We start from the raw sequence: 26,432 nt of genomic DNA on the forward strand, positions 1-26,432 counted from the left end.
GCATACAGCCCCCAGAAGACCACCACGTTGTTGAAGCAGTTTCGCTTGGGACACCATCGACTACAGTGCGGACCTCGTTGAAACTTTCATCTGTTCCCGCACTTGAAGGACTACCTAGGAGCCCGTCGCTTCGCTTCAGACGAGGAGGTGAAACATTTCATGACAACGTGGCTGAGGACGCAAGGACATGACTTGTACCAGGAAGGAATTGTGACGCTTAATCCAAAAATATGGTTACATCGCTCTTTATTGAAGGAATTGAAAAGATCATTTTGAATTAATATGCATTTTAAAAGACATTTTTCTATCTTGTCTTGCCACAAGCTAGTAACAGAAAAAGAAAATACGTAAAACTTTCTGAATGTGACTGATGTTGCTTTCGCTGCGCAATTTTGTAGGAAGTTTACTTGTCGAAGGTTATTCATAGTCATCATACAGGATGTATAACCATGATTTTGACAACGTGACGCCGCATTAATGTGCGGAAATTGGTTAAATAGTTAAGAATCTATGGATAAGTCTAGAAATCATGCTATTGAATTCTTTCGGCTGTGACAGTGCACGTGTGTACATGTGTGTCATGCCATGTATCCTGGGTGCGGCCCTTGTTAAGAGCCAATAAGAAGGCAAAAGAGCAATAAGTTTTCATATTTGTGGATCTGGTGCAAACGGATAAATTGACTGATACGAGGTTTGGGTGTGTCCCTCGCAAAATAATAAAAAGGGACCTCAAGGTCTCAAATTATTCATTCGGAGCTTCGGAGATACGAGAATCGAGATTCGAGACGCAGGTTGTGAGCTGACAATTATCGTCAAAGTTCTACGAGTTACAAGACTACTCCTATAAGGTATGTACGAGCACTTGTTGCATCAGTAATTTCAAGTTTAGAGATGTCATGTAGTACTTCAAAATGTTCTGTCTACCCACAGTAAAACTTTCAAGATTAAGATCCGTTGTCGCGTATTCGTATTGCATCTTCCATCTCCAATAACTTAAACATCTGAATAACTTTCCTGTTAATCGATCTATATGAAGGTATAAAACTATCAAATGAACTATCAGATATCAAATAAGTCTTGTGAATTACTCAATTAAATGTTGTTGTATATTACCATTTTAGTTATGTAATAAACTTACTTTTTATAAATAATGTTGTCATCCCCCTAGATTAATCCACTTTTCCCATGAAAATCATGGGGTAATTTAATTATATTTCTTTCGTGACGACCGCTAAAGAAATAGCGTGAGCAATTCTCTACATTATGTGGAATTTAACGAGCGAAGTAAACAGAAAGAGACCTGCACATCGTCACAGAATCTTCAAACTCATCCCACGATGCGACAAGTGCCTCAACCGACATGGAGACTATGTCGAAAAATAACCTAATAATATATGTATCATATGTTGGCTGTATTGGTTGTATGAAATAAAATATATATACGTTTCACTGCAGGCTTTGTAACCTTACTTTTTGATCATCCCTCGTATTATACATAAGTTATTTCCTTCTACACAAGAATTACTTACTTTTTCTCTTTATTTTGTGGATAGATAACTTTGGCCTTTCCTCCCATTTGCCTAATTGCTGTATCCATATTGGCGAACGCTCGAGCCGCACACGCCCCAAGAATTGCTGCTCCAATGAGTACGGAATCTTCCTCTTCTGGGCATAGTACAGGCATTCCTAAAACATCAGCTTGTGTCTGGACAAACAGTGGATTCTTACTGAGGCCACCGCACATAAGAACTGATTCAATTCTATGGCCAGCTTTTTGTAGCACATCAATAATATGCTTGGTCCCATACTAAAACAAAGGTTTAAAGATGCAAATGTTATAAGGTATTGCCTCTTCTAATGAGATACTAAGTACGTGTTTCTACAATTGGTACAAACATACGTTGATACAGGATAATCCCACTGAAATATTCAAATGGAGTTTAGATAACAACTATAGAATTTGAGAAAGTGTTATTATTTAAAGTGTAGTCATGTCCAAAATGATTGTCGCATATGTATAACTGTCTTGTTGTGGGAATATAATTTGATAATGATTTTGCAGGGTACTTTTAATACTGTTACTATGTGTATAATCGGGAAATGTATATTTGTGGTAAATTTCATAGGAAAAGAATTATAAATACGAAAATTAGAATGAATAAAACAAAATGTTGCTAAATGGACAAGAAAGGTTTTTTCGTTATATTGTTCTTATTTACTGCTCTTTTGAGATGATATTTACCACATATATGTCTTTACCGATTATGCATACTAACATTATAAGAAATACTGAGCGAAATTGTTAATAAATTATATTCCTAGAAAAACATATTTATAGACATGCGACGTTCATTTTGGACATGACTGTACATATCTAAAATTGGAATGAAAGGTGCATGTATAAATTGGTTGTAATAATTAAGAATATATTCAATAAGAGACCTGGAGGTTACAATGAGTTTTAATTTATGACTTCATGATCATATACAAAATGTTATAAAAGACGTACATAACGGAATTTGTAATAAGAAATTCAAAATATTTAAATAATTTATGTGCCATTTTTGTGATCTACCTAGGTATAATGCTATGGTAAGATCAAAATCAGAATGTTGCTCCTTTATATAGAATTAAGCTTACCAGTTGCTCGGCTTTTAACCGAACCATATAGTTTTTAAGGAATAAAATTTATGTTTTCCTCTGTAAGTAAGCCGAACAAGTTTTATTCCCTTTTGTGTGGATAAAAAATAATTCAATTGTGAAAAACTACACAACATTATGTGAGGTATGATCAAAAAATACGGTGAATAAATTTATTAGAAATAATGTAATAAGCTTACATGGAATTTGATTTAATCTTCTTAACATTACTGTCCTTGGGTAGCAATGCACTTATCCCAACATTGAATTCATGACTGGAAGTGTTTCTGTAAGGCTTATTTTGAAAGGGCGTTCAGCTGTTCTGTCGTGACCATTTCAATGTCAGGAATGGTGTCCAAACGTTTTCCTTTAAGCACGGTTTTAATTTTTGGGAAGAGTCAGAAGACGCGTAATATTATATATGTAGAGTACGGTAGATGTGGACAGACAGGAATATTTTTTGGCCAAAAACTCCTGTTCGCCAGTCAAAAGTTGGAGAACAAATTTCACATTCACTTTTTTCATTTCCGAATCTGTGGTTAAAATGCTTTCTACGGCCCCGTACGAGATGTTTAATTCTTTGGAATGCTCTCGAATAGTTATTCGCCTATTCGAACGAACAATTTTTGCCACTTTTCGTACGTTTTCTTCTGTTTTTGAGGTCAATAGACCTCCCCAATGTTGCTCGTCTTCTACCGACTAATTTCTGCTTTTAAATCGCTCATACCATTTGTAAAGAGTCTTTAGAGTCGCAACATTATCGCCGTACACCAATTTCAACATTTCATATGAGTTTCTTTGGCACTTGTTGGCAACTTGAAACATAACTTAATGTTCATGCGTTGTTCAAATATCATGATGCGTGACAGACACGGTAAACACAACGTCACTCTAGCTACTGTGGACGCTGACTGACAAGTCAGAACGTGTTCCAACTTGACGCTGCCTGTCTTAACGGATCAGGCTATCGGACAAATTACATCAAATGGTTGTAGCGTCAGCATTTGGTGCTTAAAAAAATTCATTCACCTTATTTTTTGATCGCAGCTTGTACCATTTTGTAAGATATTCGTGCTAATATGTTTGATATATATTATGCATATGAAAGATTTTGACATCAATAAACGATACTTCCATAGCTAGCAACTAAAGACAAATACTCAACATAACTTGACAGTAGGAAATTAATTTTCAGACGTTGAAAGACAAAAATTCAATAATCAATGTACTTACAGACAACGCCTGAACCGTAGCTAGGTACAATAATGCTAAATTTTCTTCATCAGAAGACAAATTCAAACCAGAAACCTAGAGAGCAGAAACACAAAGCAAATCATAAGTTACAGTCAGTGTGCGAATTAGATAATCTATATTGGGGGGGATAAAATTAGGCCAAAGGACATAGTCTGAGACAATAAATGCCTTACAGCCCATATATATATATATATATATATATATATATATATATATATATATATATATATATATATATATATATATATATATGTGTGTGTGTGTGTGTGTGTGTGACATCTGTAATAAATAAGAGATTTATTAATTTAATAAATCTACCGACAATATATATGTGCATAGTTATTGTCTGACACACACACCCCACTAAACCTTTCTGAACGTGTTTTAATGTTGTACTCACTCTTGTCCCCGTAGCTCTCCAAGGTTTATTTAGTTAATAATTTGGCTCGAGCGATAGCCATGATCACAAGCATATGTTAATTTTTCCACTCATATTGAAAGCTTCCACTTTGCATTAATACATACAGGTTGCGAAAAGAAACCTACTTCAGTCTTGTGAAAACCACTAAAATTATCAGTTAAACCGGACATTTTTTTTTCTTAAGAAAATCTAGTTATTAGCCTATTAAATAAGAAATGGATTGTTGCTGGTCCCGATTTCTCACATCAAGGTCAAATCGAAGGCCAAATATTTAAAATCTCTCAATTCAAATTTCGAGCTTGTGCTTCTACTTGCCGCTAAAGCTGTGCTCATCACGACTTTTTTTTTTCTCCAAATATCGATTCTGTGATGGGCACAGAAAGTCAACACTTAAAAATTACTTTACTGTTAGGTTGAAGATGAGTTGATTCACTATGGGCTACGTTATTCAAATAAAGTAAAACATTACACTGAAGTTTTTCAGACAACATTAATTGCGTGGACAGCAAACTGTACAGCGAAAAGATGGAAAAATGAAGGGTTAACTTAAAAAAAAAAAAAAAAAAAAAAAAACGCTCCAGTTGAAATGCTTATACAGACACGGACAATGAAACGGAGAACCAGTCGTATTAACAAATGCTGAAACAAATCTTGAATTAATCGCTTATTCACCTAAAAATCACCTTCATTAACATGTCTGCTCACTAGGAGCGTATCCCCCAGCGTGTACGTTAACATATACTTACGAGAGAATACCTATATCTCAGATTTTGAGTACAGTTTCAAAAGTTCATTTCCGTAAACTGTAAAAGCACTGATTACTATGCTAATTATCACAAATTAAATGCAACTTTTGAGTTGCATACACGCAACCTACTAGGGAATGAAGACCATGTGCTAACAAAGAGTACACTGGAAAATGAAATAACATGTTATAACAAAAATTAAAATAAGATGATAATCGATACAAATATAGAGGATGAATATGACATATCCGAACTTCGCCAAGTATGGTAGAAGAAGCTATTTGTTTACTTCTTCTTGGCCAACCGCTAAGAACATTTATAAATCTATATGTGGGTTTGTTATACGCAATTAGTACATTCAAATTCACAAACGATGACGAACTGAAGGGTACGAAGGTACAGTTGCAAGTAACAACCGTAGTCATAATAATATAGTTCTACTAAACAACGTTGAAAAATAGTGGGTAATTAGGTGGTAAGTAGAAATGACCAAAACTGAACAGTTTACATCGATCTTTTCGAAATACAGCTAGAAGATTAAATTTACAAGAAATAACAAAAATCAGTGAAATTTGGAGTTATCCTAAGCATAGTTTGAGGGGGGAAAGCGAGCATCCCCGGTGGGGATACTTCAGCTGACTTCTTTGGGGGGGAACAAAATGTGATTGAGGGGGAAAATCCCCCTCATCCCCCCCGGTAATTCGCACCCTGGTTACAGTGTACCAAAAGCGAACATGTTCTATTTCAATCTAAGATAGTGCTTTGAATAAATGAAATAGTCTACCTAATGCCTTCTTTGCAAATAGATGTCATAATAGCTTTGCTACTACCAAGCAATTACTCGCATGGAATACAAGAGAAATAGCTCCATGTTTCTTGGACTCAATATCCTTTATTATTAAAACACATTTTTACATCTTTCTATACCATTGCACAATATATACTAGGATGTTATCTTATCACAATGCAAAACCTATCTACATAACCTTAGAAAGTTATAAACATCTGTTTAAGATCTTTGTCTGATACTGTCTATCATGTGATTACAGATCAATTATATAACCGCACACACACATAATAAAAGTTCTGGGCATTTGAACCCAGGGTATGGATTCGACGTATTGTGAAGAGACCAGTATTTATTATTTATTGATTTATGTTGACCTCCCACATATTAATTTATTGTCTGCCTGAGAAATATAATTTTCATTAAGATTTGCCATCAGTGTTGTGAAGCTATTCTTTTTTTTTTTCTAATTACATAAAACTGTTTTGTATACATCAAGAACGCTAGCCATTCGGAAGACTTAGCTAATGAAATTCATTTACGACTGGGAATTCGGTTAATTTATTCTTCCGTAGTTTTGTGTCTTCATTGCTGAATCGTGAAAGTGTTTGTTTACGTTTATGTAATGTATTATGTCAATGTGTATTTTATGTAATAAAGCTGAGAGAGTTCCTTTCTCTTTTATCCAACCATCTCTGACGTCAAAAGTATCTGTTGAGACCAGGGCCGTGCCGTCGGGGAAGAGCGGGGCGACGGCCCCGGGCGCCAAAGGGGGCGAAAAAATCGAGAGAAAAAGGGGCAAAAGAAAGAAAAAATTACTTGGAATATATGTATGGGGGCGCCGTCGTATACTCTCGCTCCGGGCGCTGATTTTCCATGGCACGGCCCTGGTTGAGACGAAATCATCACATCGAAACGTGTCTGGAGTCAGTAAGATCACCAGCAGATTTGGATCTTTAAATATTCTCTTCAACCCGGAAACGGGGAGTCAGTCGGGAGCCGGACTTCGGAGTTAGTCGAGAGTCAGTCGGCGACTATTTTTAGAGTTAGTCGGGGCCAGACTTCAGAGTTGGCTGCAGAACATCGGAGTCGGTAATTTAGGAGAAAAGTCGAACTATCATTAATTCGGTCAACGGCTGGATCTAGCTCAGCGGCTAGAGAGTTAGGTCACGTTATAACCAGAACGGCAGAACACCAGACGATCATCGTGAGGATATCAGGAACTCCAGCGGAGAAAATGGAACAACAGGTACTGTGATATCAGATTTCATCCCGTCCTTCCCTCACCTCTCATCTACACTCACTCTCTCTTCAAATATCTTGTAATCCTAACTTTTATTTCTTTTATATTGAGACGGATGTCGTCCGGTCCCAGGACCCGATCTACTTATGAGAGATATCCCAAGAAATTCTCATTGACGACACAGCTTTCTTTGAAAATCCTTTTCAAAATTAAGCACCCGTAAAAGTATTTTGTTACACAAAATCCAAATTTCGAAACCCCAGTAAGATGGATCGTGTCAATTTTTTATGGACGAAAAATTTGATCGATTTTGGATAGGGAGGATACACGTAACACAGCTATATATATATATATATATATATATATATATATATACACAAAAACAAATCTGTGTACAGGAACTCAGGATATGGATTTAATATATTTTGTTACAGAGAATCCAAATTTCGAAACCCTACGACGAACGACCGTCTCAATTTTTTGTTATGGACGAAAAATTTGACTGATTTTGGATAGGGAAGATACAAGTAACACAGCCATACAAAAAAATTTTTAAAAAAATAAAAAATAAATAAATAAAAAATAAAAAAAGTTTTGTGCAGAGCACCTCAGGGTATGAATTAAATGTATTCCTGGGGTTTCGAAATTTGGATTCTATGAAACAAAATACATCGAATCCATACCCTGGGGCCCACTGCACATTTCATATATATATATATATATATATATATTATATATATATATATATATATATATATATAGCTGTGTCACATCCTCTACGTCCAAAATGGCTCAAGTTTTTCGCCCATAAAAAGGGACTGACACGGTCTATCATCCTAAAGTTTTGAAATTTGATATATCGAATATATCGAATATGTGTAACAAAATATATCGAATGCACACCCTGGGTTCCGGTGCACAGAACTTTTATTTTTTATGTGTGACTGTGTTACCTTTGTCCTAAGTTAAGCCCAGTTAATTATCGAATTGGTGATTTTTCGACTTTTGCTTCACAGCAGCAAAAGATTAAACCAGTGCTTTAACAGAATTCCTTTTTACAAGTATGCTCAGTAGGATGTTTTTCGTTTAGCTGAGCTTAATTGTCTTGCAAGTTAATTGTGATTAATAAATAATTGAAAGTAAGATGAACAAGTCTAATTAATAAAAAGACTTCTCTACGGACAACTACAGAAGGTCGATCCGACTATATGTGTCCAATTTTATACGCGTATACAAAATTAGGATTTTTGTTTATGATTATTATATAAATTTTAAATTATTAGAAAAATTACTTTAATGATTCTGAAAAGAAAAGAATTTTTTTTCTAAATACCTCTATTATTTTATATTTAAGGCTTTACTTACCATTCCCAACAAAGACGGATCCGCTACTGGTGAGCGATTCCCATGGAAATCTGGCCAGATGTGAAGATTCTTTGTTAACACAGAAACAGAGGACAAATTTTGCTTCTGGTACATAGCTTCTAGGACTTGATTTAAATAAGCTGACGGTGGACTGTAGGAATAAAAGTAAGAGAATAATTGTCTGAAACTTGAGACAAGACGATAGAAGAAGATGCAATACATTTTCCAAGCAGTGAAGTTAAAAGTTAACCTATATAGTTTTGTTCTGTATATAAGAACTGAGAGATCTAACATAATCAAATCTCTTAGCTTGCCCGGAGCTCTGAGGTCTCCTGTCCACTTAGCTTGCCTGGAGCACTGTAGTTTCCCTGCCCCTGCATAACGGATGTTATTGTGTTTAAAATTGTATCTACAATCAACTTTTATTTCATTTACTTAACACATTGCTGGATCTTAACTTAATTTCTAAACAGATTTTTAACTACACATTGCTGGATCTTAACTTAATTTCTAAACAGATTTATACCTACAGATTGCTGGATCTTAACTTAATTTCCAAACAGATTTATAACTACATATTGCTGGATCTTAATTTAAGTTCCGAACAGATTTATAACTACACATTGCTGGATCTTAACTTAATTTCCAAACAGATTTATAACTACATATTGCTGGATCTTAACTTAATTTCCAAATAGATTTATAACTACATATTGCTGGATCTTAACTTAATTTCCAAACAGATTTATAACTACACATTGCTGGATCTTAACTTAATTTCCAAACAGATTTATAACTACATATTGCTGGATCTTAACTTAATTTCCAAACAGATTTATAACTGTCTTTAAAATAGACTAAATTAACTCACCTATCCTCAGGAATTCGATTCCTAATCTCTGGATATGCTGGATGAGTTTCTATTATAAAATCTACAAGTTTTCCCGTTGCACTTTGGCCACCTTCATTTAGCCAGTAGCCAGGAACCATAGCGCTGTAGTAAGGACCCCAAACACCATCAACGAACACTGGATCTCTGCTAATTGCCATGTGACAAGTAGATGTACCACAAATAAGCCCTATGATTTTAAATAAAATTTTAAAAAATGTCTTCAAAATATATTAAAAGATATGTTATTATTACTTCAAACTTGACTAAAATCAATAAATTAGATTTCACTATAAATTTGGTGAATACTTTTACATTTCTGCCACCTCGATCTTTGTTTTTCAGTCCATTAATTTGTATGGGGAGCTATTTTTCTGCTTGATTTGAAATGAACAAGAATTTTAGCAGTTACTTTTTAAAAAAGAAATTTAAATGACTCTTCCTGGTGAAAATTAAAACTTATGCTAGGTAATTTTAATATTTATATATTGCATTGTAAAATTACCTAGTTAGGCACAAGGTAGAGCAAATTCACACACGAGAATCGGTTTTCTCTCACAACCTTTTATTATAACAAAGTTTCTGTTATAAAACATTATAATACAGATTCATTAACATCAACACAAAATCCACTAAGTAATTAGGGTAAATAGGTGTATCAGGCCCAGGTAGCCTAGGGAAGGATTTCCACAAAGCTCCACGCAAGCTAAGTGGAAAGGGGTCAGGATTTTCAGTGCTGCACGCAACCAAAGAGAGGTTGAAGTTCCGCAAAGCTATAGGAAAGCTGAGCAGGGAGGGAAAACGCGAAACTCCCCGTAAGCTGGGTGGTTGAGGTTAGAATTTTCTCAGAGCTCCACGCAAGCTAGGAGGACGGTTAAGTTCCTACAATGCTTCAGGCAAGCAGAGTGGGCAGCAGACTTCATAGCTCCAGGCAAGCTAAAAGGCCTGGGTTGGGTTAGGTTAGGTACTCTCATAGCTCCAGGCAAGCTAAAAGGCCTGGGTTGGGTGAGATTAGGTACTCTCACAGCTACAGGCAAGCTAATAGGCCTGGGTTGGGTTAGATTAGGTACTCTCATACCTCCAGGCAAGCTAAAAGGTCTGGGTTGGGTTAGGTTAGGTACTCTCATAGCTCCAGGCAAGCTAAGAGATGGAGTTGACCACCTGAAACTGATATTGTTTGTGGCGGTGCTCGAAGTTTTATACCTTCCTCTGAGTAGCGGTGGCGCAGGCGTTCTTCTTCCATCACATGACCAAGTGGTGACAATGATTCCTGTCGTCTGCTTCATCTAGTAACTTGCAGTGGAAGAGCATATGGGTTTATTTATAAATAAAAACCACATGTTGATATTTGTAAATATAACTACTGTTGTTGCCAACAGGTTGCCTTCAGCAAACAGCAAAATGACGCACAGCATCTAGAAAAGGTGGCTAAACTCATAAAATGGCTAGAAATTGCTAAAAACAAAAATCATATGATTACAGTGGGTTTTTAGAAAATTTGTGGCTAGCCACGTTCTAAAAATAGCCAAATTAAGCCACAAATTGGCTAAACTGGCAACCCTGACAACCACGTGCAGGGTATTACAATATTGAAGTAATACTAATTTATATAGATCATAAAGTAAGTACATTTTTAAAAAGTAAGAAACTTTCAAATAAACCTGAAGAGAAAATCAGAAAAAACAAACTATTAAAATTACCGTTCAAAGAATATAAATCAATCCGTTAAAAAACTAAGACAGCGCAGGATAAACAAGCAACAATATTTCATTACTCTCTTTAAACTTAATAGATATGTGTTAGTTGTTTTTGAATATAGATTAAATTAAAGTATTAAATTATATCGCACCTTCTTGTAGAGTAATTTGCATAGAGCCATATATGTATCTGGTTAACAAGAAAGGAGACCATTAATTAAATAGATAGCCTATTATTTTCTTCTCTTGGTTACATTTTTTGTTTATATACATTAAAACGTCAATAGTTATCGACGAACATTACACCTAGATCTATTACTGTATCAAGGTTTTTCCAAAACATTGAATTGTATTTCATATTGACTAACGTAATACTGCGACTTGTTACTGTATGTCATGTACATAGTTTTAAAAACAATTTATGTTCATATTATTATCTTTACACCATACAACAGTTCGAGGGGCGGATCCAGGACGGACTTCTGGGGGGCGGGGCGGTGGGTTGTAATACTGCTACTTAGAGCTACTTTTAAGAGCTCCAAACTCTGGGATGGGTTTAATTTATATATATAATAAAAAACTTTCCTCTTCTGGGAGGGTGATGCCCCCCTTGGATCCGCCACTGAATAGTTCTACATAAATTATCTTGTAACATAATATTGTCATCAATGTTATTTACTACTCTAAAAAGTTTAATGACGTCAGCAAAAAGTAAAATGTTAGAAGTGTTTTAAAATTGCTGGCAAGTGATTAATAAAAAAATGTACAAAGTAATGGCCCCAAAGGAGAATCTTGAGGAACTCCATTGCTGATGCTCTATGAGTATGACAGGACATTATTTCCTAGTTTAATTTGGTATGTTATACCTATCAAATAAGTTTTAAGAAACTTTAAGTACCAGGGAGACACTCCCACATTTGACTAATTCTTTAAAAGTAGCTTATAATCTACTGAGTCAAAGACTTTACTCATATCAATGTATATCACATCTGTTTGCGACGTTCGTTTCATTGCGTGATAGACATAATCAGGTATTTCAGAGATTAGTTACTATGGATTCTCCTTTATAAAATCCATGCTGAGATTCCTACAATACTCTTTATACTAAAAAATAAATAAATAAATAAATAAATAAATAAATAAATGATTTTTAGTATTTTTTCAAAAACTTTAGAAAACGCATTCAATAAAGTTATTGACCTTTAATTATTTGGATTCAATTTGTAATTATTAGGGCAACCCAAAAGCATAAAAAGCATAACAGCAATTTACAGATATGGTTGGTACCTTGAACATAGTTGTGGTAGTCTAAGGGTTCAGAAGAAACTAATTTTAAAAGCATAATAAAGCATAGTTTTAGAAAATAAGGCATAAAGCATAATTTAAAATACACAACACAATTACTGGAAAATTCTATTAAAATAATTCTTGGAAAATTCTGTTTAACTGCAAGTTTAATATTTTTTAAAACCAATATTTACAATGCAAAATCTTTGAGAACATAACAATGCAACAATGAAAACTTATTTTTATTTCTATTGTTATGTGTATCTCTTGAGCTGAACAATTTCTGTAGCTTTTGATGGCATCTTTTACTTTCCCTTTCTGTATATATGCGCCTCTAATGCGCACACAAGTGATAAAAAAACTGATTCGAGTAAAGCACATCTCTTTACAATGCATTAAGTAGAAAGTTCATTAAATATGAAAGAAACTGGTTACATAAAATATTAATAAACAGATCAAGATATTTAGAATATTTAATTTATAGTAAATATTATACATTATACACGATTAATGTGAAACATTGATCGAAATTGACAATAAAGTATAATACAGCATAATTTGGGGGAAAAAAAATAAAGCATAATTGAACAAAAAATAAAGCATAATGTGGGTTGCTCTAGTAATTATTCTTACAAAGTACATGCACTGCACATACTTCCATTTAGATAGAAATGTTCCAGTTCTTAATGAGACGTTATATATTTTTGTTAATATTGCAACTATTTCTTTCGAACCTGCTTTAGTTACTTAATCCGGAATACTGCCTGGTCCTAGGCTAAAGGTCGATGTTTGTTTATTATATTAAAAACCTCATTTCCTGTAGAACTGGAATTGTTTCACTATTGCTGTTGGGAATACTAACTACCAGTGACGTAACTAACGAGTCTGGTGGACCCGTAATGTAAGGACCCAGAGCAAAAGAGGGCCCATTTAAGTTTCGAAGATTAACTTTGTTACTATTATTATTACTAAGTATTCTCTATTGGCAGGTTCTGGGACTTTTTTTTCTTTCCTTTATGTTCTGAAAATGTTTCCTCCACGTTTCTCCATCTTCAGCTTCCTCATTCAACTTTTAAAATTTCCAAGCTCTTTCGAGGCTAAGCGGTTAGCGTACGCGGCTTTGGTATGGGAGACCCGGGTTCGATTCCCGGCGGGAGCTCATGTGGTTCGGATTCCACGTTAATCAGTAGGTCCATGTCTCATATAGCCTCGTTGCTGAACGGGACGTTAAACTCAAAATCAACTCAACTCATTTTAAAATTTCCTTCCAGTTTTCAAATCATCGATCAGTTGTGTTCTTCTTTTTCTTCCTATTCCTCGCTTTCCTTCCATCTTTCCTTCTATGGCGGTATGAAGAAGACAATTTCTTCGCGGGATATGTCAAATCTAATTGGTCTTCTTACGAAGGATGCTGGCTAGAGGCGTCCTCTTCTCTCTTATCCATTTTAAAGCATCTTCGCTTGTTACCCTCTCTGTCCATTTTTATCTTCTCCATCTTTCTTCAACACCACATTTCGAAGCTCTCCAAATATTTCCTCTCTAACTTCCGTAATGTCTAAGTCTCTGAAGTATATACTCCAATACTCCATATATAGCACTTGTCCAACTTCTTCCTTACTCCAATGTTAAGCCTACTAATTAATAGTGATTTCTTCTTCTTGAATGCTTTCCTGGCTACGCCAATTCTTGACCTGATCTCAATGATCTGCCCTAGTGCTTCGTTCATTAAATGTCGAAAAATTCACTGCAAATGTCGAAAAATTGGGGAGACATACTACATCCTTGCCTGACTCATCTTCCAATCTCTACTCTATGGGTTTCTCCAGCACAACTTTACTCCTTGTTCTATCTACAGGTTGCGAATGATTCGTTGGTATCTTCAGTTGACTCCGACTTCTTTAAGTATTTATCTGAAGCTTGGTTCAATTGACCCTATGGAAAGTTGTTCGCCAATCGATGGAACACAAACGTAACTCTTCCTTCACGTCAAGAATTCGTTCTGATATAAATTAGAACCTACGCTTATTTTTATTTAGTTCATTCTTTCATCCTTTAATGGAAAAACTACATAGTTTGTTTCTAATTCATTTAGAACGAACTTGCTTTCTTCCAACACTCTTTGGACATCATTTAGAAGTTTGTCGAAAGTTTGTATTTTCTAACATATTTTCTTATTATTAGTAGGGTCATATCATGTGCAAAAAATATCATATGAACGGTCTTCACGAAACTGGAAAGATCATTCATGTGTAAAAATATATTTACCTAATCGACTGGTGAATTCTCCACTGATGCTGTTGCCTGCCGAACATCCTATCATACCTAATCCTCCAGCATGGGCATCAATAAGTGAAGTACCAACTGGAGTTCCAGGTTGTAGACCAAGTTCTTGGGCTGCTTGCTCACTTAATCCGTTCCCGCAAGGTGATCCAGGTATTTTTACATCATTACCTGTAAACAGTTGAAAGATATTACAGCATGTTTCGAAATTCAGAAGTCAAATTAGAAGGAGTTAAAGAACCAGGTACCATGGATTGGTTCAAGGTAATATCTAGCTACTGTTTTACAATAGACTTTGTTTCACCGTGCTTGTATAGCGGTAAAGCTGATATAGTAATGAGTTTATTACTAATATAACATCAGAACAAAAGTTAAAATGGGGCCGCGGTGGCTCAGTGGTAGAGCGTTTACCTCTGGTGCATGGGGTCCCGGGTTCAAACCCTGCTCCCGCCAAGTGAACTTTGTGGTGGACAAACACCGTGTGCGTGGGTTTTCTCGGGGTTCTTCCGTTTCCTCCCACTTTCTTCATTCCACCATTTCATTCATTTCTCATAATCACCGTCTCCTTTAGCCTAACCGGCATAATCGTGGGACGTAAAACTCAAAGATTTCATTTCATTTTCAAAAGTTAAAATATATTTAATAATACAATTATATGGGAACATGAGAGGATGATACAATTTAACAAAAACTCGGTTACTTACTAATGGATCCTCCCTTGGCAAGCCTAAATATTTTCGTACGTTTCGGAACGCCACGTTGGTTCCTTCTTCAATGGCAAGATAACAAGGATAAAAGCGGATACAAGATAAAACGTGTAAAACAAGGAATACATACCACTAAATAAATTTAACGTAAAGAATGGATCCTGAAATGTCACAAGCAGAGCAAAGCGCAAAAAGAGTCAACTGAATCGAAGGAAGCGCGGTGTTTATGTTACGTCACTATTGATAGATTCAAATTATGCATCAAAGATAAGTAACCAAATTCTATCAATGTTGCCAGTATCCAGATTTAAAGAAGGTTTACATTTATGAATAAAGAATGATTCTTTAATCTAACGTTGTTTCTTTGTTTTTGCTGAACCTATTACATTAACCTGTTTTATGTTATGTGTATATTATTTCACTCGAATTAAAGAACATATTAGGCAATGAAAAAAGGTACAAGAAGAGGGCATGTCGGGATTGCCGCTTCATTTAAAACAACATACACATAACATAAAACAGGTTAATGTAATAGGTTCAGCAAAAACAAAGAAACAAAATCTGCTTTAAATCTGGATACTGGCAAGACTGATAGAATTTGGTTACCTATCATTGATGCATATTTTGAATCTATCAATAGTGACGTAATATAAACAACGCGCATCCTTCTATTCAGTTCTATTTTTGCGCTTTGCTCTGCTCATGACATTTCAGGATCCATTTTTTACGTTACATTTATTTAGTGGTATGTATTCCTTGTTTTACACCTTTTATCTCATATCCGCTTTTATCCTTGTTATCTTGCCACTGAAGAAGGAACCAACGTGGCGTTCTGAAATGTACTAAAAATATTTAGGCTTCACAAGGAAGAATCCCTTAGTAAGTAGCCAAGTTCTTGTTATAAGTAACAATATGTTTATAAGGAAAATGTCTGGAACATTATTATTAATTTACTAATAAAGCTGACATTGTTGTATCTGTATATTTATCCAGTGATACAATTTCAAGAACTCCACTGTTTCCTCCATGTCACAATGTACATTGAAAAAAAAAAATGCCAAAAAGTTACACATTTAACAAGTCAAAGTTAAATAACAGAAATTGTAACACTTTCACAAGAAAATAAAGTATAGTTACTTTCTAGGAAGAAAATTCAGATAACTAATATTAGTCCAAAAGAGGAACAAAACTCATCACAATAGTTCACAATCGGCAAATTGGGTACATAGTTTACGCAATTAAAACGCAACAATTTTAAATCGGCAAATTGGCTGCATACATTATACAATTAAATCGTCACAATAATTTTGAATCGGCAAATTGGCTACAGGTTTAAGCAATTTAATCGTCACAATAGATTTAAATCGACAGATTGATTGCATAGTTTATGCAATTAAATTGTGACAATAGTTTTAAATCGCCAAATTTGACTACATAGTTTATGCAATTAAATCGTCACAATAGTTTTAAATCGGAAAATTAACTGCATAGTTTAACACTAGATAGCGCAGGGGACGATATTTAGTAGCTTGACTGTTTATTAGTAGAACCAGTGTGACGCGTAAAATGAGACGTTAACTATTTATCATCAGGATATCACGTACCTATTTTTCTACAGTTATTTTCCATCAAGTCTGCAAGTCCAATTTCCTGAAAATAAGTCTCATCCCATCCTTTTTTGCCTTCTGGATGAAACTGATAGGTCCATTTACATACTAAAGAACAAAGAGATCTGTAAAGGAAGAATAATAATAATAAAATAAGATGTAGTAATAATAGAAAACAATGAAAATACTTTAGAACATTTTTTCCTTAGTTCCATCTATATCTGCCTCACCATTTAAAATGAAGAAGCATAAGACTTCGTATTATTTGAAAGTTTATATCTAAATGAAACAGGGGCGGATCCAGGACGGACTTCTGGGGGGGGGGAGGTGTAATACTGCTACTTTTAAGAGCTCAAAACTCTGGGATATGTTTTATTTATATATAAAATAAGAAAGTTTCCTCTTCTGGGGGGGGAATCGCCCTGATCGCCCCCCCCCTGGATCCGCCACTGAAATGAAAGTTTTTTGATGAGTAAATGCACACCTTGAAGAATATGCTAACAATTCAATACGATTTTTAAATATAATTTTATATTAAATTTCTTTCTCATATATACAGGATGATACAAAAGTATGTCACAAGATTTTGGGAACAGATTCCTCCATCAAAATACGAAAAAAAAAAGTTCATATAGACCTATACTCAAAAGTGGATAGTTTCGGAGTTATAAGGTGCCGAAATCGTGAAACAAGTGAACTTTAAAAGTTCATAACTCCACTACTATAGGACCTATCGTAGTCGGGTCAAGACATCACTGAGAAACTGGTATGTGAACTATCCAAATATTTATGTTTAAGAATGCTCCAGTACTTGTACACCAATTTTTTAGAGAGGTAGGTGGAGAGTGATAAACAATTTATGCCAAAATTGATCTTCTATTGTTTATATGGCTTATACACTTCCCTCTGTTCTTAACCGAGACACTTTAATTTCATTATATTATGCGTCATTTTATTCCCGAGTACAGTACGGTATTGCCTTCTGGGGTGTCACTAATGATTTGTTTACAATATTTAGATTACAAAAGAAAATAATCCGTATCATTACACATTCTCATTTTCGTAGTAGTTGTAGAAGTAAATTTCGTGAACTCAGATTGCTTACTATACCGAGTTTGTATATATATGAGGTATTAATATTAGCCAGAAAAAATATAGATAACTACTTAACGCATGCCGACGTACATGAATATAGAACTAGAAACTGTGATAAATTTGTAATACCGTCACACAGGTGCGGTACTATATAATAAATTACCAAGGGAATTGAAATACATAAAAGATGATATAAAGTTTTTCAGAGAGGTTAAAAATATGCTAATTTGTAAATCTTATTATTCTGTAGATGAGTATATAGGTGAATAATCCTTTATTATTTCTGACGGCAGTAAAACTTTGTATGTAGATATATTTTAACCATTAGATTAAACAATAAATCTTTCTTTTTTCCTTCTTTTATTGTAAAATTTTTAGTTTTTATATTCGTATGCTTATAGTTTGTTTGTATGTGTTTATTAACTTTGTGAAGAGATATATTTAACCAATGTATTATTACGAAATGACATGTTCTATACCATATGTACAAATTTGTGTACTTTGTATGGTCAAATGAACGCAATAAACCAATCAATCAATCAATCAATACTCCCAAACAGCCTCTCTCTAAAAACGATAGTGTAAGTACCGGAGGTTCTGAAAGGTGGATATTTGGATAGTTCACGTACTAGTTCCTCAGTGATGTCTGACCTGACTACGATCGGTCTTATAGTAGTGGAACTATGGACCTTTAAAGTTCATTTTTTTTCACGTTTTCGGCACCCTGTAACTAGGAAACTATGCACTTAAGGCCACAGGTCCATATGAACTTTTTTTTTCTTATTTTTATGTGAGAAATCTATTCCCAAAACATTGTGACAAATTTTCGTAATATGAATATTGTGGTCTCATTTATGGTAAACAAGGAATGCGATTGAAGAAAGATAATCTTAGCATCTTGTAATTGTAGACAAAGAAGGGGGGGGGGGGGCATATTCAGATGCAGAAGGCATATATGAGGATTTTAAGACAAATTGCATTCAAATTTTGCCAAATATTGTATATTCATAAATACAATGTGGGGGCTCACATGAACTTTGGGAAGGCTCTGGATCCTCAGGATCGGCACCTTTGCTTGTAATCAGAATAAAAGAACTTGTGACCATAAAATAAATGTATTGCTTTGTATAGTTGGAACGAAATAATTCAAGAACGAAGCTAGAAAATGAATTAATTACCATAAAGTGGTGGAAATGTAAACACAACATTAAAATGAAGAACAACAACAAATACAAAATACCCTGTTAGAGTTTTAGTAAGTTCTCGGGTTATCACACAGGTGAAGACATTGACATGCAAAATTTTGAATGCAGACTCTGTATTCGTCTTCAGGGATTGTGACGAAGAGACCGGATATATACTGTATGTTGACTATTTAGGGGCGCAGCTATGAATGGGTACTTGTGATTGGCTGAGGGAAATGCTGGCTCCTGATTGGCTGTTGTTGTAGCTGCGAAAAATGGCTTTGTTGAACGCCTGTTTTTTTATTCCTGAAAAGGGCTGACCAGATAGGATTGAGCCGAAAACCACTGCCTTCTATGGAGACTGTTCTTTTCACGAAAGATAGCTATGGCTTCCTTTATTATTCTGTCCCAAAAATAGAAGCACTTGGATACTATGATGGTATTTGTAGAACTGATTCTGCGTCCCAGCTCTAAGCTATGCTCCGCTACTCCTGACTTCGCATTGCTGAAATCTTATACAGGGTGCTTCAAAACAACACCGACAACGTTTGGGAGGTGATTCTTGACACCAAGATAAGACATAAAGTATAGACCAACCTGGGTGCACAAATGCTTCCTTTCGGAGTTATAGGCTGCCGAAAACGTGAAAAAAATGAACTTTAAAGGTCCATAGCTCCAATACTATGGGACCTATCGTAGTCGGGTCAAGACTTTACTTAGGAACTAATATGTACCCTATCCAAATATCCAAGTTTCAGAATCCTGCGGTACTTCTGCAACAATTTTTATAGAAGTAGTTGATGAGTATTTCAAGTTAAGGCCTGTAGCCAAACTCCCTCTATAAAAACTGTTGCGTGAGTACCTTAGGATTCTGAAACATGTATTTAGGGCACATATTAGTTTCTAAGTAAAGTCTTGACCCGACTACAATAGGTCGCATAGTATTGGAGCTATGGACCTTTAAAGTTCATTTTTTTCGGCAGTCTATAACTCCGAAGGGAAGCATTTGTGCACCCAGGTTGGTCTACAAAGTATAGAACATTAACGAAAAACGGATATTCAGAAATACTCTGTTAGAATTATTGTTAGAAAAAAACTGTGGAAACTTATCTTACTCAGAGAATGTAAACACTATCTGACATCTGTAATGCTTAATTGGGGATTGTCTTCATTTGTAAGCTATGAACAGACAAATAATTATGAATATGCTTTTTTCCTTATCTTGGTGTCAGGAATCACCTCCCAAACGTTGTCGGTGTTGTATTGAAACACCCTGTATAACTGTTACCTATGTATGATCTGCCACATTCACATGGTATACGATATACTCCAGGAGTGCGAAGGTGAAGGTTGTTTTTCTCTGGTTTGGGTAACGATCTGATGTTGGCTGGAGGTATGTGAATAACTCTTATACCGTGTCTGGCAATCATTCTGTTGAGTTTGCTGGAGGCGTAATTGATGAAAGGCAATACGGCAGACCCCTGAGGGGATCATCACAATCCTTGAAAATGAATGCAATGTCTGCATACGAAACGTCGGATGCCAATAACTTCATCTGGCTGATATCCAGAGAACATTTACTAAAATTACGTAGACAGGAAAAATTCAACTCTTTCACTCTGTTAGAACTTTCGCTAAAACACTTCATCTAGCAGGAGAGGAAGAAATAAAGTGAAAATAAAATAATAATTAAAGAGCAGAAAAACCTGAGAAGCATTTAGGTTGACGCCATGTTAGAATGAAGAATCACGTGAGCACGTGATATGTTAACGGCCTATTATAAATAGATAGGATTTAGTGGAGAAAGATAAAAGTTCCATTAACGAGTAGGTCAGTAGGAGTGCAGTAGAACGAAAGATTAAACAAATAAAAAAATCAAATAAAATATTCAGAAATAGGAAAATATAGTAATAACAAATGAGAGATAATATAACATGAAATCTAAATACTCCTCCTACTGCTACTACTGTTACTACTACTACTACCACTATTATTATTATTATTATTATTATTATTATTATTATTATTATTATTATTATTATTATTATTATTATTATTATTATTATTATTATTATTATTATTGATATTACTTTTCATTCTGTATTGTTTCTTATATTTTTATTACTATATTTTCTTGTTTTGAAATTCTAGTTCTGAAATTTTTATAATTTATTTATTATTTTTGTTAATTTTTCATTAATTTCCATTTTTTAATTCTTTTTCTCTATAGCATGCAAAATTTTTCTCTTCATTTATGTGTTCCTTCTCCCTATTGTACTTTTACCGACTTACCCGTCCCTTTAAGTTTGCCTTTTTACATTAAGCTCCTCCTATATTTACAGCCCGTTAACTCTATCGCGTGACACTGCATTAAAATATAACGTTCAGCTTTATGCTTCTCAGATTTCTCTCTGTTCTTTCATCTTTCTTTCCTTCTTTCGTTCCGGCTTCATCTCCTTATCTGATGAAACATTTTTAGCAAAACTGTTCATTGATTACTTTTAAGAGTTATGATCAGGGATGTAATTGGGGGTATACGAGAGTATACGGCGTATACCCACCTAAAATTTTTGTAGTCCAGCGTATACTCACGTTAAATTTACGAAAGAATAGGAGTATATTGGGATGCGTATACGCCAAGTAGCCTTAGGTATACGCTATAATTTTGAAAACGATCGAGTGTATACCTACCAAAAATTCTAGTATTACACCACTGGTTATGATTATGTTTTCACTATACCATATATATATAAAATTCTGAAGATTCCTTGCCCTTTCAAGCTTCGGGTTCTTTTATAGAGCCTTGTTGATCATGGATAAGAAAAGGAGAGACAGAAAGAAAAAAATCAGAGAAATTAAAATGAATTAGGGTTGCCAACTCTGGAAAATAAAATTACCGACATCCCCTCAAAATTTCCTATGATATAGACCTAAGTGTGAAGTATTTATGTTCGGACCAATCCAATGGAAGGAAATGTACTATCGCGCACAAAAGTGCATTAGCACCTGTATTCTGCAAATCCTTAGTACATTCACTAATAGGCTTAATAGATACGTTAGTAGCTTAATAGAAACAAAGGCCAATTATTGTACTCGTAGCCACGTAGGTTGGAAAGAGGAAGTGCTGGTGCTGGGTCGACATTAACAGACAAAACAATGGCTGAGACCCCTTTCAGAGATGAATGACTTATTTTAAGGGACGTGGAACTAGGGACGTGAAACTAAATAATATAGCGAACATTGTACTAACGAAATGTCTAATGGCTATGTTCTAACAATTGATAGACAACTTAAATTTATCGCTATATTTATGTTGTACAATTATGACAAATTGTACACTTCTGTCTATTGTTGAGAACAATGTTTCAGAATAAAATCCAATTATTATAAAATTTCTTATGTTAAATAAATGAAAAACTGCGATAGATTTTTTTTAAATGCTGTTTAATGTATAACACAACGGAAATTTATATTTGTAAACGCATTATTGAAGAATTTCGATGTTTGATGTTTTATTCTGGAGTAGATTTCAAAATTCAGGTCATAAAGGGGATGGTTGGAAGTTTGTACCGGTCACCGGCCTTAATGAAAGTAACACCAATATTTCCGGTCAGGCCGGTTAAATACTGGCCATTTGATAATCCTAAAATGAATGGACTCATATGGTAAGAACAGTAGAGATACACCTTGTCAGTTGCTGCTTGTTATTTATCAAACAATTAAATTAATTAAAATCTTTGGTCTTCATGGATTTTATCACCAAGAAATTCAGCTAAACGCTTCATTTATGGTCTAAACTCTAGAAAGAATGGCCTGGACTAGAGTGTTTCAAACTTCACTGATCTTGTTCCAGAGATACAATTTCGTTTTTAAATAAAAATCAATCGTGTAATAGAAGTACCTTGAATTAGAACCAGTGGCTCTCCACGTTAGGAAATCCGGTAGATCAAAGAAATAGCAAACCCTGCTCCAACACAGGTCAAACAGATTCTTCTTCAGCCACAGAAGTTTTGGTGTTTCCATTTCCAATGATATTTTCCCTCCGACATATTGGAGAACATCGTGTTTCAAGTTATTGATGTACTCAGCTTCCTTAAACGCACGGTGATCCAACCACAATATCACATTCTGATCATCGTTACCTAGAAAGAAGAAACATCATCTGACTGGTTGAACATTCTTTGTCCACATTACATAAAAGACGATACTAACCTTTTTTAAAATTACATAGAATATACTATTTCTGAATGCCAATACATCGAACAAACTGAAGTAATTAACGGCCAAGTTCTTCGGCTTGATTAATATCGTATGGAATCACTTTCTAGTAAAGATATCGCAATACTTAGCCATGCGACAGAAGTATTTTAAGGGCCGCGGTGGCTCAGTGGTAGAGCGCTCACCTCAGGCGCAAGGATCCCTGGTTCAATGCCATCTCCCACCAAGAGTGTTTTCAGCTGAACAAACACCATATACGTGAATTTTCTCAGGGTTCTCTCACTTTCGTCATTTCACTATTATCATCATTATTTCCTTTAGCTTCGGTGCATAAATGTGAGACGTTAAACTCCAATAAAATAAAACGAAATCTTTCACGTCCCACGAATACGCCGGCTAGGCTAACTGATGAAAATGGCGCAATGAAGAACGGTGATAATGAGAAATGAATGAAAATGGTAGAATGAGAAAGTGGAAGGAAACGGGTGAAGCCCGAGAAAACCCATGCACACGGTGTTTGTCTACCACAAAGCTCACTTGGCGCGAGCTGGGATCGAACCAGGTACCACATGCACCAGAAGTGAACGCTCTACCACTGAGCCACTTAAACTCAAATAAATAAATAAATAAATAAATAAATAAAGAAAGAAAGAAAGAAAGAAAGAAAGAAAGGAAAGAAGGAAGGAAGGAAGGAAGAAAAGAAAATAAGTATTTACAATGCAAAATAAGATATTAGGAACAATACTGCCAGACCTATACACCTAGCAGACAGATCACTCTACCAACGGATAAGTACATTAACATTACAGAGTATACAAAATATATTCTCGAAACAATTAAATTTTTTGATAAGTGAATAAATAATTATCAAACAAACGAAGCCATGAACTCAGATTTCCTAAGGCGAAAAAATAAAGAAAGAAAGAAATTTGAAGAGTTTATAATGGATGAGAATATGTTAAAAATAACAAATGAGGAAGATACACCTGTAAGCACGAAGTTTAACCGATTTGAAAAAGACAGCACTGGTTGTTCAAATAGTCACCGAAGAACTTAAAAAGAAGGCATCGGGTGAGTGAAATTTCAGGTAAGTGAAACCACATAATAGTTCTTCTTGCTCACCTAAACCATAGGTTGGTGGGCAACATGGAAATTTTAAAACTTTTCTCTCCCTTGGAAGAACTGTTTTATACTTTGATAAGGTCTCTTCTTCGTAACTGCACCTAGATATTCTATCCTTGGTCTTCCTCTTCTTGGTTATCCTTTTGCCTTTCCCTCTGTCAACTCGGTGATCCAATCGAATAAGATGGCCAAGCATGTTGTTTCTTCTTTTTCCTATTATCTTCATGATCTGTCGTCCTTCATTAGCTTCCTTTAGTACATCTTCATTATTTTTCCTTTTGGTCCATGATATGAGCAGCATTCTGCGCCAACATCACATTTCAAATGCTTCTAGCTTGGATATTTCAGCTTTTCTCAATGTCCACGTCTCTGATCCGTACAGCGCCACGCTCCATACTAGTGTCTTAATAAATCGTTTACGAACGTCCAGTGACACATTTCTTGATGTTAGTAGTCCTCTTTTCCTATTGAATGCTTGTTTATCCTGCGCTATTCTGAAACTTACATCTTTTTCACTTGTTCCGTCCGAGAATATTAGACTTCCTAAAGAGGGGAACGTCTTAACGTCTTCGATTTTCTCTCCATCTAGCCATACGTTTGCCCCTTCCTGTCCTGCTCTTGTGCACTTTATCACTTTGGTTTTCTTCTTATTTATCTTCATTTTGCATGTTTTTTCCAGTTGGTCGTTCAAGTTTGAAAGTGCTTCTTGCATGTCCTCATCGTTCTCCGCTATCAATGCTATGTCATCAGCTAACTTTGTTGTGCTGAAAACGTGGCCATTTACTTTTACGCCTTTCTCGTTTTTATCAAATAATTCTTTCATAGCCTCTTCTACAAAATAGTTATGAAAAAAAAAGAAAAAAAAAGTGAAAGAAAGTTTAATAATTTTTGTTGTACTTCTGATGTTAGTTGATTAGTAGGGTGATGTTATAAATGTTTCTTTTCATCAGCAACGTTGTGTGAGACAGAACTTGTTGTTTTAAAATTGAATTCAAAACACTTTATATCTGAGCCGAATTATTTCTGGTGTATACAGTTCAGTAATGTAACTTCGTTTAAATATAACAAATAAAGAATAGAAACATGATCAGTTACTAACCTGTTGGACTCACTGTTACCGGTTTTCCCTGGCTATCTACGGCTACCAATGAACAAGTTGCATCGAAGCCTATTCCTTTCACACTTGAGGATGAAACGCCCTCTGTTACTGTCTGTAAAATAAAAATACAAATACAAACAAAGTTGTGTATATGTATAAATGAAAGCAATGTTGCATAAAATACATGAGTACTAGAGTTATATTTACTTTCAAGAAATTTCTCTGCAGTGGCGGCTCTTGCGGGAAGCCGTCGGTAAACATTTAAATATTATCGCTACATGTTAGGGGAACAAAGCTCCATACAGATTCAGAAAGCATAAGCTTTGTTCCCTCAGCTTGTAGCGCAAATTTTTACTGATATCACTTCCCGTAACACCGGCCACTAAAAATTAAGTTAGGTATTAATAATAAAAAGATTTTAAAATCTTGGTACTTTCAATCTTATCTTAGGTAATCTCTCGAATTGTTTTCTGCTTTTATTAAAGAAGTTTACGTGATAAAAGAGCTTTACGTGCTTTCAGGCAACACAATTCTATATACATAAAAATGAAAGTGACTATCGCAATATTGCGAGCGCTGATTGCGATTTTTTTTTTTTTTTAGCACAAATCAAGAAGATTCTGCAAAGACACAACATCAAAATTTCAGAAGTTCCTCCAAAATCTATACATAAGTACATATCCAATTTTAAAGCATTTTTTACTGACCCTTTACAAAGCAGAGGCGTCTATCGGGTGAAATGTCAGTGTGATAATGTGTATATAGGTCAAACAAAAAGGAACATTTGTACT

General features: G+C 34.9%; 1 protein-coding gene across 1 annotated transcript in view; it reads right to left on the bottom strand.

The window, feature by feature from the left end:
• The window catches only part of LOC145694424 (FGGY carbohydrate kinase domain-containing protein), a 231,656-nt gene that overhangs the window by 10,523 nt on the left and 194,701 nt on the right, over positions 1-26,432 (bottom strand). Inside the window, exons 4-11 of the mRNA XM_081770629.1 lie at positions 25,642-25,753; positions 23,104-23,344; positions 16,921-17,048; positions 14,595-14,780; positions 9,328-9,535; positions 8,457-8,607; positions 3,874-3,948; positions 1,530-1,807 (exon numbers count right to left, since the gene is read on the bottom strand). Coding sequence (XP_081626755.1) covers positions 1,530-1,807; positions 3,874-3,948; positions 8,457-8,607; positions 9,328-9,535; positions 14,595-14,780; positions 16,921-17,048; positions 23,104-23,344; positions 25,642-25,753 — 1,379 coding nt within the window. The remainder of the gene's footprint in view (positions 1-1,529; positions 1,808-3,873; positions 3,949-8,456; positions 8,608-9,327; positions 9,536-14,594; positions 14,781-16,920; positions 17,049-23,103; positions 23,345-25,641; positions 25,754-26,432) is intronic.

The sequence above is a fragment of the Thermobia domestica genome, chromosome 9, assembly GCF_964235325.1.
Source record: "Thermobia domestica chromosome 9, izTheDome1.hap1.1, whole genome shotgun sequence".
Taxonomy (NCBI): Eukaryota; Metazoa; Arthropoda; class Insecta; order Zygentoma; family Lepismatidae; genus Thermobia; species Thermobia domestica.